The following is a 13,822-nucleotide window of genomic DNA, read 5'->3' on the forward strand; positions in this document are numbered from 1 at the left end:
CATTGAACTAATGGCCATAAGAATACTGTACAAAACACTGATAAAGAAAAACATTAGCAAATACAAAAATTGTTTTAGTAGTTACACAAAAAGTGTGGTGTAGTGGAGGGTTTCTTCCTCAACCGTGGAACTAAAACGGAAAGTTCAGTTTGATTCAAAGGTTGCTGCAATAAATAGGACTGTGTAGAATGAAGTGGATTATAATTCAAACGTTAATATGATCTAATAATTCAAAATGTGCGAGGCTAAACCTGTATAATAGTAACTTAATCTAATTTAAACCGTAACTGTTATTTTTTCTTTGTTTAAAGAGTGTTATTTACAGAGAAATTGATATGAAAAAAAGAGCAGCACATGATGTTGAAAGTAGTTGTGATAAGTTCATTGATCACAGTGCTACTCGTTTACCAGTTCGTGAAGCCATTTACCAGTTATTATTAGATGATTGAATCGTTCAAATTTTGAATGCTGGTAAAATATAATTATTAGATAAAATATAATTCCTCGAAATTTCAACAAATGAAGAAACAAAGCTACATCTAAAGTATAAGCCTTAAACCGCGTTGAAATTACATTTTGAAATGGGGAGGGGACCATGCAATCTTACACATGATATTAACTCCAAAATTATTTCTAAAACAAGAGAACAAGTCATAAAAAGGATAAAATAAGGATAAACTTCCAACGAGTGCAAAAAAAATTATAAATGGGTTGATTGATGATTGTGCTTGACACAATACAGGTCCAGTTACATTTTTTATCACTGGCCCTTGAGTTCATTGATAAGGCACTGTATCAAGTCAATCATTGCCACTAAAATACAGACCACAAATTCACCATGAATTTTAATATTAATCATGAAACACTTTTCTATATTCTATAAGTTAATTATTCTCTTTAAATAAAAATAGTTTTACAAATAATTTTTCAATGAAAACATAGAGAAAATTGCAAACACATGGAACTAATAAAGAAGTAGATATAGAAAATTGCAGAATTATAAATGGGCACAGAGAAAGATGTTGATAGCTCAAAACAATTATATAAAACAAAAATATTCTCAGTTCAACAACTGTAGAGTGTGATAATTAACTTGACTAAATGCCATAAAAATTCTTAAAATTCTTCAAACAATGAAATCATCCCCACAATAACATCACTAATGGCAGACTCCAAAACGGTTGGGGACGATAAACACTGATCATTCAGCGATACTGCAACACAAACAGAAAAAGTAGTTATGAAAACCTGTGCAGAAATAATTCGGAAATTTGAAATTCACACAGATAGGTAAAAAATATTTACCTTAATGAAGCCAATTTCCTTCGCATTGCTGCGGAAACACTGCCTGCAGCACATAAGCCCATACTTCCTAATCAACCCATGAGGGTTCCCACAGACTCGGCTGCATAACAAGAAAACACATTCTCAATCAATCAACAAATCTCATCAGAATAAAGACAACAAACCATATCAAGTACCACCAATTCACAAACAGAATTATAATCTGAAACATAGACAGTCTAAAACTAGACAAACAATATCAGTATAGTTCGAAAAACAAAATTCAAAACAGACGAAAACAAATAACAAATTATTGACATATGAATATGCAACATAGGGAAACTAAAAGTAGCATATGTATGCCCAACAAAATCTTAAAGTAAGACAAACATTTTACAATGCATGCACAAAACCTTTTTCATAAGCAATTATACAAAATCACTATGATGATCTCCAATCATACTGGTCAAGATCAACACTCGATACAACTTACGAAATTCATTGGTCCATCGACAATTACATACCAATTTGAAAATGTCAGGCATTATGATTCAGTATCTTCACAAAATCGTTAAAAATTTAAAAAGGACGCTCAATCACTAATCTAAGGCATCCTCAGAGAAGAACGCAAAATCCCATCTATACACTGATGAATAATATGATTTTAGATAAATAGTCACATGTTAAGTTGGGTAGCTTTTGTATTTGTGTAAAAGATGTTTACTGAGTTTTCCTGCCAACTATTTTTAAATATAATTTTTCAAAATTCAATTTTAACCTAAATCAAATTTGCAAAATTAAATATATTTAAAATCAATATTACAAAGACACTAAAACTTCAACGAAATAAAATATGAATGGTACAAAAGCTTAATTCAAACCCAAATGATGAGGAAAAAACTAGTTATCACAAAAACGTGGCAACGATTCACGGCTCTCAAATGGGGGATAAAACAATTCTCAAAAGTAAAAATGAAACCATAATAATCGTAATCAAAAGGACTAGGAACACGGAGTGAAAAGGATCAACTTTGCCATTCTGGAATACCACTTATGGGAGATGAATTACGTACCAGGTGCGAGAACCAGGTCCATAGCTCTTGGGATGAGAGTTCCACACATTGGAGTGCCCCATGCTTCTGATTTGCAAAGATGGAATCGCAAGAATCCCAAAACCCTAGCCTCCAAGTTCCACAGAAATATGAAAAACAGGGACCCAAATTCTGACATATATAGTAGAGTCAAAACCCTAGGGCGTTTTTGGTCACTCTCCACTATTAATTACTGTTTCTTTTATTTACATTTTTAAGAGATTTTATAAAATTCTAGTTTAAAAAGGAAAATAAATGAAAATAAATCCTTTAAATGAATAATTAACTCAAAACACTTTAAAATATATCAAATGAATTAATAATTGAAAATATTTTATTTTCATTTTTATAAATCTTTTATTTTAAGCGCTAAAATTAATATTTGGTAAAATTCTGAGTAATTTTGTTAAGATTGTATTGTATCAATATCTTCTGTTTTTCTAAATACGTTCTGTTTTCTAAATACGCAAAGTTGTTACAATAAGCTGGTAATAAATTTTTAAAACGTATATAATTTTTTTGTAAAAAATAGTATAATAACACAATTGTCTTTGTGAGTCTATCTGTTTGATAGAAAAAAATTGATAAAAAGTTGCGAAAATAAGTTTATTTGTGTTTAATTCCTTTTAAAATTTAACATTTTCATTAAACAATAAATTATGTTTAGATAAGTTTCAAACATATTCACATAGGGAGAAAAGAAACTAATTTCTCAGAGTTATATATAAAAAAAATTACTAAATAACTTATCATGCTGTTACTTTTATCAACCCATTTAATGTGGTAAAAAAAATATTAAAAAATTGATAGATACATCTCATTAGCTTTTTAGTTATAAAAATGTTATATGAATAATCTCATATATTTACCAAATAAGGAAAATTTGATCGTCATCCCTAAAAATCATAATTACTATGAGATATGAAAATATTTATCTTCTACCCCTCAATGAGAAAATAGTGATTAATTGATAAATATAAGAATAACCAAAAGTAATTATTTTCAATCCATTTAAAAAAAAAGAGGAATCTAAAAAATATAGACCCTATCATTTTTCGTAATATAAAATAAAAAAAACATCAACACAACTAGTCAACTACCCAAACTAATATATAAAAATATGAAATTTAAATGAATTATTATAGTATAAAACTAAATTTAATTTGATCTGATATCTAAAATATCAAATCAGAAAAACATTAAAGTTTAATTTTAGAACATTGTAAACGTTTATACATAATACAACATTTTAAAGGAACATATTTTTTTATAAATAATGAGAATAAGAATATTAGAATTTTATCTAAAGAAAATCTTATTATTTGATTCTGGGCCTACTGGGCCAGGCCGGGCCGGGCCGGGCCGGGCTGGGATTATAAATACCTGGTTTTGGAAACACTCTTTGTGAAGTAGCACAAGCGCAGAGAGAGATAGGGGTTTGAAATTTGAAGAATAATGGCTTCGTCTTCTTCTGCGCCGGTAATTTCCCAGAACTTATGAATTTGATTGCCCCTTCATATTTATGCATCTGATGTTAGTTTGATGAGTGTGATCAGGGAGGTTTAGGGTTATCGGAAGAAGATTACGAGGTGATGTATGGCTCTGAATCGGGATGGGTGGAGGCTCGATCATCCTGCGATCATCTACCTTCTTTATCCGCCGATCTCAGCCACATTCCGCCGCCCAACACACCGTGCCACACCTGCCACCACCCCTCCGAAAACTGGCTCTGCCTCTCTTGCAAGCAGGTCCTCTGTAGCCGTTTCGTGAACAAGCACATGCTCCATCACTTCACCCACACTAATCACTTTCTCGCCCTCAGTTTCAGGTACGCATAATGCTATTCACGCATCGCTTCCCCTTTTTCATTCATCCACCGTTTCTTCATCCGTGCCTCCACTTTATGAATCAGTGATCTCTCCGTCTGGTGTTTCTCTTGCGACGCTTATTTGGATGCTCAACTCATTCCCCAACTTCGTCCTGTTCATCAACTAGCTTATATAATGAAATTCGGTGAGCCTCCACCACTTATTCAACATCAACCTTCTTCCTCTGCCACTTCGGACTAGCAAATCTGATGTTTCCTTTTACCACTGATGTTGCCGTTGGATGGGATGTATATTTCTCGCTCTCTTTCACAATTCATTTCATCTGCACTCTCTGTGGTAATTAAGGAATTTGAAATTGTAGTGTAAGATTTTACTTCATCAATCCCAATGCTTCCTTCTAGTGTTTACTCCACATTTTATAGCATTAGCTTAGTTGGTGATGTCTTGGACTCAATTTAGCCTCATAGTTAATTCAGTTCTTCCTCCTTTGTGTCAAAATTTTCGGCTAAACATGAATTTTTTCACTTGTGATTGATTTTGCCTAACTCTAGTCATCAGATTTTGGAGTTTACTAGAAACACGAGTGGAGTGAGTATGTTCTTCTCATTTTTTGCTTTCTCCAAACTAAACACAGAGTTATGCATTTGATTCTGTGAAATCCTAGTATGCATTTGATTCTGTGTAATCCAAAAGATAAAAAAAATTGAACTTTCTTTTGCTTCTCATAATCGCTGGCACTTAAAATTGATTTAACTGCAAGACAGTATTTATCATATCAGGGAACGAGTGTAAACCCAGTTCATGGCTAAACAAGGCTTAGTGAAAAAAAAACATTTTTTTACATCGTGTGACTTCGTTTTAATTTCCTGTGAAATATAACATTTTTTATTTTTAATCCCGTAAATATAAAAAGCTTTCATTTTCAGTGTCCATGACTTAAAGATCACGAGTGGTTTGCTTGATGTCATGTTGAGGATTAAAATAGGTGACAATGAAAATTGAGGAGATAAATAAACTTGAAGGTTTCATAAGAACTAAAGTTTGAAACTTCCAATCCAAATCCAAATGTGCACATTAATTATTACAAAAATAGTTTACTTTTTAATCAATGCGGTTAAATTTAATTAAAGTGAAAAACACTTTATATATGCAAACATAACATATAAATTAATTTAGTTAATATTTTAAAATATAAATTAAAAAAAAGTAAAGTTTCGAGGAAGATGTATGATCAATTCAAATAAATAAGAAAAAATTAAACGACTTAATTTTTTTAAGGAAAACAATAATTCTTAAGAAAATTGGAAAGAACTAATATGAAGAAGGTATTAGTATTTAAAAGTTGGAGATGAAAATGAAAATTTTAATGTATAATGTTTAAAAAATATATATAATATTTGAAATAAAGAAAGAGATCATCATAAATTTTAAGAAGTTTTAAGTTAGTTTATTATTTTATAAAATATAAATTAGGTGTTAAATAATGATAAACTATTAGTTGTGTAAAAAAATATAGGTAGAGTTCTGTCTTTGAGATTAAAAGTAACTAAAATCTTCCATTTATAGAGTTAATTGCAATTTATGGCTTATTAAAATGGAAAGAAAGATAGCCTTGGAAGCTTTACAATCACATGATTAGCCGTCACAAGTCAAAGTGATGGATGGATGATAATAAAGAGTAGTGTTAGAGCAAGATTCCTTTTTACCGGTGATTTAGAATTTCTCCTATTTTCTTTTTTTTTTTTTTTCTCAAAAGAGTGTGGGTATAATTAAACACTTAAAATAATTTTATTATAATTTAAATTATTTATTAGAAATTGAAAAGATATTTTATATATTAAAATATGTATTTATAAACTTTAATTAAAATATGATTTGTATATTTAAAATACTTATTACGAGTATAATCCTATAAAAGTAAATATTTATAATATATTTTGAGGAATAAAATGTCAATTAAGTTATATAAAAGGAAATAAAATTTAAAAAATTATCATAAGAAATAAAAAAAAACAAATATCCTCTGTGAAAGAAGTGAAATTTATGTAAGCATAATTGGCTCCTTCATTGCTGTGAGTGAAAGTGGCATGCTTGGAAGTTGGAACAGAAAAGAATAGAATATATAAAAAAAGAAAGAAGTTGGGTCAAAGTGGGATGAGGATGAAGGTTGGCAGTGAACAAACATGTGAAGAGATCTCAGTTGGCAGGCATGGATCTCTGATACACAGCCAATAAAAAGATGAAAGGGTGGGTGTGCATGTGTGGTTCTTGATGGTGATGGTGATGGGTCTAGAGGGCACCAAATCCAATCCCAAGCTAACCCTTTTGCCTCTCATAGCTCTAATATTCTATGAAGTATCAGGGGGTCCTTTTGGAGTAGAGGATTCGGTGAGGGGAGGGGGTGGTCCTCTTTTCTCCTTACTCGGATTCTTCATTTTCCCTCTAATATGGAGTATACCAGAAGCTCTTGTCACGGCTGAACTCGCCACCTCCTTCCCTCAAAACGGTGGTTATGTTATCTGGATTTCCGCCGCCTTTGGACCCTTTTGGGGCTTTCAGGAAGGCTTCTGGAAATGGTTCAGTGGGGTCATGGACAATGCTCTGTACCCTGTTCTGTTCCTCGACTACATCAAACAATCTTTGCCTCTCTTTGACCGATTCGCTGTCCGAATCCCTGCTCTCTTGGGGATCACATTTTCACTAACATACTTGAATTACCGTGGCCTTCACATTGTTGGCTTTTCAGCTGTTCTGCTTGCCCTTTTCTCACTTTCCCCATTTCTCATAATGGCCCTTCTTTCCATTCCACTCATAAGACCAAGGCGCTGGCTTGCTGCAGATTTTGGCAAGGTGGAGTGGAGAAGATACTTCAATAGCATGTTCTGGAATTTAAACTACTGGGATAAGGCAAGTACCCTTGCGGGGGAGGTTGAAAATCCAAGTAAAACGTTCCCAAAAGCACTTGTTGGAGGACTAGTCTTGGTGGTCTCCTCTTATTTGATCCCACTTCTTGCTGGAACAGGTGCTTTGGAGTCCTCGCCAAGTGAGTGGGAAGATGGTTATTTTGCACAGGTGGGGATGTTCATTGGTGGTTCTTGGCTCAAACTCTGGATTCAAGTGGCTGCTGCTATGTCTAACCTCGGCTTGTTTGAAGCAGAAATGAGTAGTGATGCTTTTCAACTTCAAGGGATGAGCAAAATGGGAATGCTTCCAGCTGTATTTGCTTCAAGGTCAGATTTTTCTTCTTCCCAGGCCTTCCCCTAAGAGTAGTTCACCATTTTCCTCACCCCATTTATGCACTTAATCGAAAGCTAGATGAAAATTTTCAACTTTCACATTAATTGTGAAAATGGTTCAACCATCTAACATTTATGTTACCTTCTAGGTCTAAGTATGGAACGCCCACGGTTAGCATTTTGTTCTCTGCCACTGGGGTTATCTTCTTGTCGTGGATGAGCTTTGAGGAAATCATAGAGTTCCTCAATTTCTTATATGCCGTGGGAATGCTTCTTGAGTTTGCAGCTTTCATAACTTTGAGGTTGAACAAGCCAAATCTTCACAGACCTTACAGAGTTCCGTTGCCAACATTTTGGGCGGCCATACTATGTTTGCCTCCTGCTTTATTGCTTATTCTTGTAATGTGTTTGGCTTCTTTGAGAACGTTCTTTGTGAGTGGAGCTGTGATTCTCCTGGGGTTCATCCTCTACCCTATCTTAGTTCAAGCCAAAAATAAGAACTGGATTCTGTTTGTAGAAAATAAGGATGTTGAGCTTCTTGTAAGCTCACCATTTGCTAGTGTGGAAGAGGAGTTGTCTTTAGTGCAAAGTGATTCTTAAAGTATAAATCAACATGTTGTATCATATTTATCATTCTCATCAACTATACACAGAATTGTAGCTATTTTCATCCTTTGAAAATACTTAGTTATAGTGAGCGATTTAATTTAGAACCTTTTTCCAATGGTTCTACTCAATGTCTCAATTATTCATTACCAAGTTTTTTAGAGCTTCTGAGTCTGTACCTTAATTATCTCAATATTTGTTTTGACAGTGTACTGTAGTGCTTACTAAGCTAGAATTACGAAATTATACAGGAATGAATTGGTGAATATAACGAGGTGAGTTTCCCATGCACTTTTGGAACTGTAACGTGGTAGCAGCTTCGTTTAGCAATCTTATTAAGACAAATATGTTTTCTTTATGGAAGTATAGCAAGATGTGAAGTATTTATAAGTAGAAAAACTCTTTTATTTATTCTATATTTCACATTGAAGTATGACATGTTAATTTGCTTTTAAGTAAGGATGGTTGGTATCTTCTAAGGAACCACTCCTTTCACTCCTGTGCCGCTGAGTTTCTTATTATCAAAACTGAAACACAAAAGGGATAAATGTAAAGTTAATCTATGAGCACCAAGAAATCTGAAGTACTCATAGAGAGGGAGATACTTTAAAGCAATGATTTGTGGAATGGATACATAAGTAGAGAGAGGGAGAATGAACTATTTTAAGGGAGAACAAGTTTTCTTTGGCTTCTTTTACCAAAGCTAATTTAGTACCAATCCCCCTTTTGCTTGCAAATATATGTTTTATCTCTAAAAACTTTTTTATTTGAATTGATGAGTATCTTACTCATGCATGGTAATATGATTTTTTTTTAAGAATTTTGAGAGTTACCATACCTTTGCATAGAGAATCATTGAGCGATGACATCTATGATGACTTTGAGAAACGATTATTAGAAACATTTCTACATAGTACAATTGAGATTTCAAATTAGTTGACATATTAACAACAAATTAAAAAGAAATTGATTTTGGATTTTTCCATTTCAAACCTTCAACACATCGTAGAAAGATGTCAAAATAAAGCATAAGAAAAAAAAAAGTAAAGAAAAGAATCTTACAATTCATCGAGATTAAGTAGAATGAGCGCTTTTGGGATTGTTCCTGACAACTCATTGTTGTTTAGCCATCTATATCATCAATGCAAACAAAGCTTAATTCACAATTGTTTGATTCAAAACAATGTGTATGGTTTAAGTTTTTAATCTGGTCAACCAACATGAACGTGCTTACAAGGATTTAAGAGACGTTAATTTGACAAAAGATTTTGGAATACTTCCTTCTAATTTATTATTAGACAAATCCATACTAATAAGGTTTGCCAAGTTACCAAGTTCTTCAGGAATATTTCCACTTAACTTATTTCCGTTGAGATCCCTGAAATGAAAAGTTTTACTATCAGTCTTTATGGAAAACAATAGGATTAAATCAGTACATACACTATATTGAAAAAATCATTAAATATAAACTAATTTTACAGACTAAAAATAATTAGTTGCCCTATATTGACTAAATTAGATATCATTTTAGAGGTTAAAAAAATTATTGGTTTATAAATTAGTTTCTATTATTGATAAATAGTTTTTAAATTGGTATTTAATTAGCTACCAAGGTTTAAATTTGGTAACAAAAACCTTGGTTGGTAACCAAAACCTTGGTAGCTAATTAGATACCAATTTAGAAACTATTTATCAATAATAGAAACTAATTTATAAACCAATAATATTTTTTGTCTCTAAAATAGTATTTAATTTAGTTAATATAGCAACTAATTATTTTTTGTTTCTAAAATTGTTTTCTTTATATACGCACTCATCTTAACATGATTCGTTTATGGTTGATAGTTTAACGTTTTTAGACTAATAGGATGTGAATATTATGACAAATAAGAAACTTGTGTTTGTATCGAAAGACAAATAAGAATAGGAGTTGATGGAGAGTGTTGAGAAATTGTAGAATCATGATACATACAGATATTGAAGGGAGGGAAGTTGGGCAAGTTCTGGACCCAAAGTTCCAGTGAAATCATTATTGCCCAAGTCTCTAAAATTGAAAGAACATACACAAAAGTGATTAGAAATGAAGGGATGAAGAAGGTAAAGGAAAAAGAATGTTAAGAAAGAAAGGGAATATTACAGGCGAATGACGTTATGATTGGAGTCGCAAGTGACATGAAGCCAAGTACAAGGATTGATAATAGAAGGGTCCCAACTCTTCAGTGCGTTGTTGGGATCAGAAAGCTTTTTGCTGAAAGCATGAAGAGCGTCTCCTACAAATTTCAAACAAACCTCACATCAGTTTTAAGGTGAAATGCATACATTTGTTTGTGAAAACAAAAGGGTTTGAATAAAGAATAAAAATACCTTCAGAGTTTGAGAGGGATAAGAGAGGACATTGGAGAATGAGACATAATAGACACAACAACTCCAATCTAGACATCTTCAATTCTTGTATGTTAGAAGAAACAGGTATTCGACTTCCATTAATGTACACAACACTAACTTTAAATAACACAAATAATGTTATTGGAGAGGAAATTTGTCAGGTGAGAGGGAAGAAAAGGAATTCGTGGAAAGGGAGGAAGAGAGTGAATTTCTGATAACTTTAAAAGACATGTAAGGCGTGTAAGGTTGTTGAGATTGATGAATATTAGAGTAAATTTATAAGGATGAGTTATTGAAACTTTTGCCTCATGTGATGGTTAGGAGATAATTTAATTTTTTGTCCAGGTTTATTTTTATTATTATTATTAAAAAACATTTGAATAAAAATTATGATATTTTTTTTAATTTAAGTTAATTAAATTGCTGTAAATTATTTCTGATATCGTTAAATAATTATGTTTTTTAAAAAATACTATGAAATATAATTAGAGATATATATGGTAAAATTAAAAATTATTTCATAAAAATAAATACTTAAAATATTTAAAATTATAAATAAATATAAATCTTAAATATTTTATGTTGTATTTAAATAAAAATCTGAAATATATAAAATTTTAAATAAATATTTGAACACCTATTTTTGTTTCTAGTCTTCTTTCTTCTCTGCTTTGATTGTGATTTTTGTTTAAAAAACATAGATGGCAGAAGAGACAAAGAGATGATCGAAGAAATGTGAAGTTAAAGTTAAAAAGGTGGTTTAATGTTAGAAAGATACAAAAGCTCATTATTATGAATTACATTTTCACATCATCATTCATTCACATGCTTCAGCTGACTAAAGTCACGTTAACATTGCCTTCATATATATAATTTTACCATTTATTACACATTCTCATACATTTGAATGGGATTCATCTCCTTTTAAACTATATTCTATTCTTCTAAATATCTAAATAAATAAAAAATCAGATTTATTAAATTTTAAATTTTATATCAAATAAAATATTTCAATTTTCATCAAATATAAAAAATTATTTAAATACTAAATAATTGTTAACAATTCAAGAATATTTGTATTAAATATTTTTTTAACTCATATAATCAAGTTTTTTTTTCTTTATAGAAGTTGATCAAGATTAATTTTAATTAATTTCAATCACAATTATTTTAACGACATCAATGAGAATTATGTCCAGTGTCTTGTCTCTTGGAGTTTATTTTTATCAAATTTTTTTTATCGGTGACAACTGAAATTCTCTCTGTTAATATTGGTGAAAAGTTGTTCTAGTCGACATAAGAAAAAAATATTGATAAATAATAAATTAATATTAATGATAACAAAATAATCACTAAATGCTTCCAACAACAACAAAAAAAACATCCACAAAGTTAATGGAAAGAATTTAGTTCACATTTATCAAAAGATGGTATCTCTAATATTGATCGTAAAAACTGATTAATATATGCAAGAAGTGACAATATTTACAACAACTACAAAAGATAATCCTAACGATTTAAAATATAAATAAAATATCAACAACAATCATCAAAATAAACAAAGAGTAGTAATCAATGTTGATATTAATTAAACGAGAATGAAACAAAAAAAAACACGTGAATTCAAAAATATGAAAAATTTAAATTAATACCTTTTAAAAGGTTAAAATTATTTAATTTTAAATAATCAATCTACTTTTGATAAAGTTATAAAATTATAATTTATTTTAAAATTATTTATCCAAATAATGTATTTTGTCACAATTCATTTCAAATTCTATATTAAAGTAAATTACCTTTTTAAATATACTTTAAAACAAACTCAATAAAAATATTTTAATTTACAGAGTAATTATGTGAGGGTATTAGTTGGGAGATTGCAACAACTAAAATGGTGTAATGCTATTTAAAATTGCATTGAAAATATAAGAATTAAATGTTTTTCTTGATTTGGGAAAATTATACAGGGACACAGAAGTTGTTTAAAGTTGTAGATAGAGTCCAATGTGAAATAACTTTTGATTTAGTTTGTATCACTGTTTTTCAAGTTTGAAATGACTTACATAACATATATAATATATTATACTATTACTAAATTTATTCATAAAACTAATATTATTTGTTCATCATCTTAGTTGTCTTAAAACATAGATATTAGTGATAATAAACATTTTTTCTTCCTCAGGTGAAGTTAGAAACGATTTTCTTGACTCAACTTATCATTATATTTTTCATTTGTCGACAAAAAAAATTAATTTTTCATTTGTTTACTTTTCTTAATAAAATATAATGACTTATATTCACGTTTTATTGTAAACTTTTATTATTAACAGTGAATTTAATATGTGTCCACTTTTTTCTTCCGATAATAAAAAATATTAATTCTTCTGATAGTTATTAAAATAAAAGTATAACTAAAGTTTAATAAAATAATTAAATTTATACACATTAATTTTTTTAAAATAAATTAAACTATTTTTGTGTGTGAAAAATAAGTACAAATTTTGATTGAATTTTATTCAAAATTGATTTATCTTTTATAAGTATTTATTAAAAATTATGGAAACCAAAACCTTAAGCCTTTGTTTGGTTTGGAGTGGGACTGAAAAAGAAAAAAAACTAAATTAAATGAGGTGAAAGTGAGTGAAAAATTTAATTGTTTGAATTTAGGAAAAAGTGAGTGGACTTCAAATGAAAGTTTGTGGATTATTTAATTGGTGTGATTGAAATAAAAAAAAAAAAATTCTATTTTTTTTAAATACCCTTCTTTAAAATTGGGTATGTCTTTGTTTTAAAATAAATATAAAAGTTTAGATGAAAAGGATTTTAGTATTTTTTTATTTGTGAATGAAATTTTTAATTAAAGAAAATATAGCGTGTTTATAAAAAAAAAAATAGTATTTTTAAGTGGAAACCATATATACAATTAGTAACCACACAAATATTAACTTTAGTAAATGTATAATTTTTAAGTGAAAACAAACCAATAACATACTTTATGAGTGAATTATAATAGATAAACATTGAAAGCAAATTATAATTTCATATAGTATTATATGATATAATTGTTGATAAACTACAAAAGTAAATTGAGAGACCTATAACTAATTACAGTTGCAAGCATAATAGGTGCTTCAAAACTCAGTGGAATGTTAAAAAAATAAAGGCAAATATGTGCATGGATGTGAATAATGTTCCATACAATTATATTAGCCAACATAAGAGGCTATACAACTACAATGCCCCCTACCAAATAAATAAATAAAAAATCATAAATTCATGCACAATAGACTTATTTACTTGGTTTACAATGTCCCTCCAAATGTGGAAGTGAAAATTCTTAATTTGGTTCAATTTTAGTGTGATCATAATGCTTACAGATTCCAAACCA

The 13,822-nt window shown here is 29.9% G+C and overlaps 4 protein-coding genes across 4 annotated transcripts; 2 read left to right on the top strand and 2 right to left on the bottom strand.

Annotated features, from left to right (window-relative positions):
* Window positions 1-1,022: 1,022 nt before the first annotated feature.
* Window positions 1,023-2,496, bottom strand: LOC137810450 (small ribosomal subunit protein uS14z/uS14y/uS14x). The gene is made up of 3 exons (XM_068611697.2): window positions 2,358-2,496; window positions 1,306-1,405; window positions 1,023-1,214 (listed from the first exon to the last, which is right to left on the bottom strand). Exons 1-3 carry the CDS (start codon window positions 2,417-2,419, stop codon window positions 1,206-1,208), a joined length of 171 nt encoding a protein of 56 aa, XP_068467798.1. The 5' UTR covers window positions 2,420-2,496; the 3' UTR covers window positions 1,023-1,205.
* A 1,278-nt stretch (window positions 2,497-3,774) lies between these two features.
* Window positions 3,775-4,611, top strand: LOC137810437 (histone deacetylase-like protein). The gene is made up of 3 exons (XM_068611684.2): window positions 3,775-3,854; window positions 3,932-4,203; window positions 4,288-4,611. The coding sequence occupies exons 1-3, from the start codon at window positions 3,831-3,833 to the stop codon at window positions 4,442-4,444; spliced, it is 453 nt and encodes a 150-aa protein (XP_068467785.1). The 5' UTR covers window positions 3,775-3,830; the 3' UTR covers window positions 4,445-4,611.
* Window positions 4,612-6,239: 1,628 nt separating this feature from the next.
* PUT5 (Amino acid permease family protein) lies at window positions 6,240-8,172 on the top strand. Its single transcript, XM_068611685.2, has 2 exons — window positions 6,240-7,434; window positions 7,590-8,172. The coding sequence occupies exons 1-2, from the start codon at window positions 6,476-6,478 to the stop codon at window positions 8,038-8,040; spliced, it is 1,410 nt and encodes a 469-aa protein (XP_068467786.1). The 5' UTR covers window positions 6,240-6,475; the 3' UTR covers window positions 8,041-8,172.
* A 349-nt stretch (window positions 8,173-8,521) lies between these two features.
* Window positions 8,522-10,516, bottom strand: LOC150028958 (leucine-rich repeat protein 2-like). The gene is made up of 6 exons (XM_090299392.1): window positions 10,411-10,516; window positions 10,184-10,316; window positions 10,019-10,090; window positions 9,281-9,424; window positions 9,109-9,177; window positions 8,522-8,573 (listed from the first exon to the last, which is right to left on the bottom strand). The coding sequence occupies exons 1-6, from the start codon at window positions 10,484-10,486 to the stop codon at window positions 8,522-8,524; spliced, it is 546 nt and encodes a 181-aa protein (XP_090155518.1). The 5' UTR covers window positions 10,487-10,516.
* Between the last annotated feature and the right edge of the window lie 3,306 nt (window positions 10,517-13,822).

Source organism: Phaseolus vulgaris, chromosome 2, assembly GCF_051622355.1.
Source record: "Phaseolus vulgaris cultivar YP4 chromosome 2, ASM5162235v1, whole genome shotgun sequence".
Taxonomy (NCBI): Eukaryota; Viridiplantae; Streptophyta; class Magnoliopsida; order Fabales; family Fabaceae; genus Phaseolus; species Phaseolus vulgaris.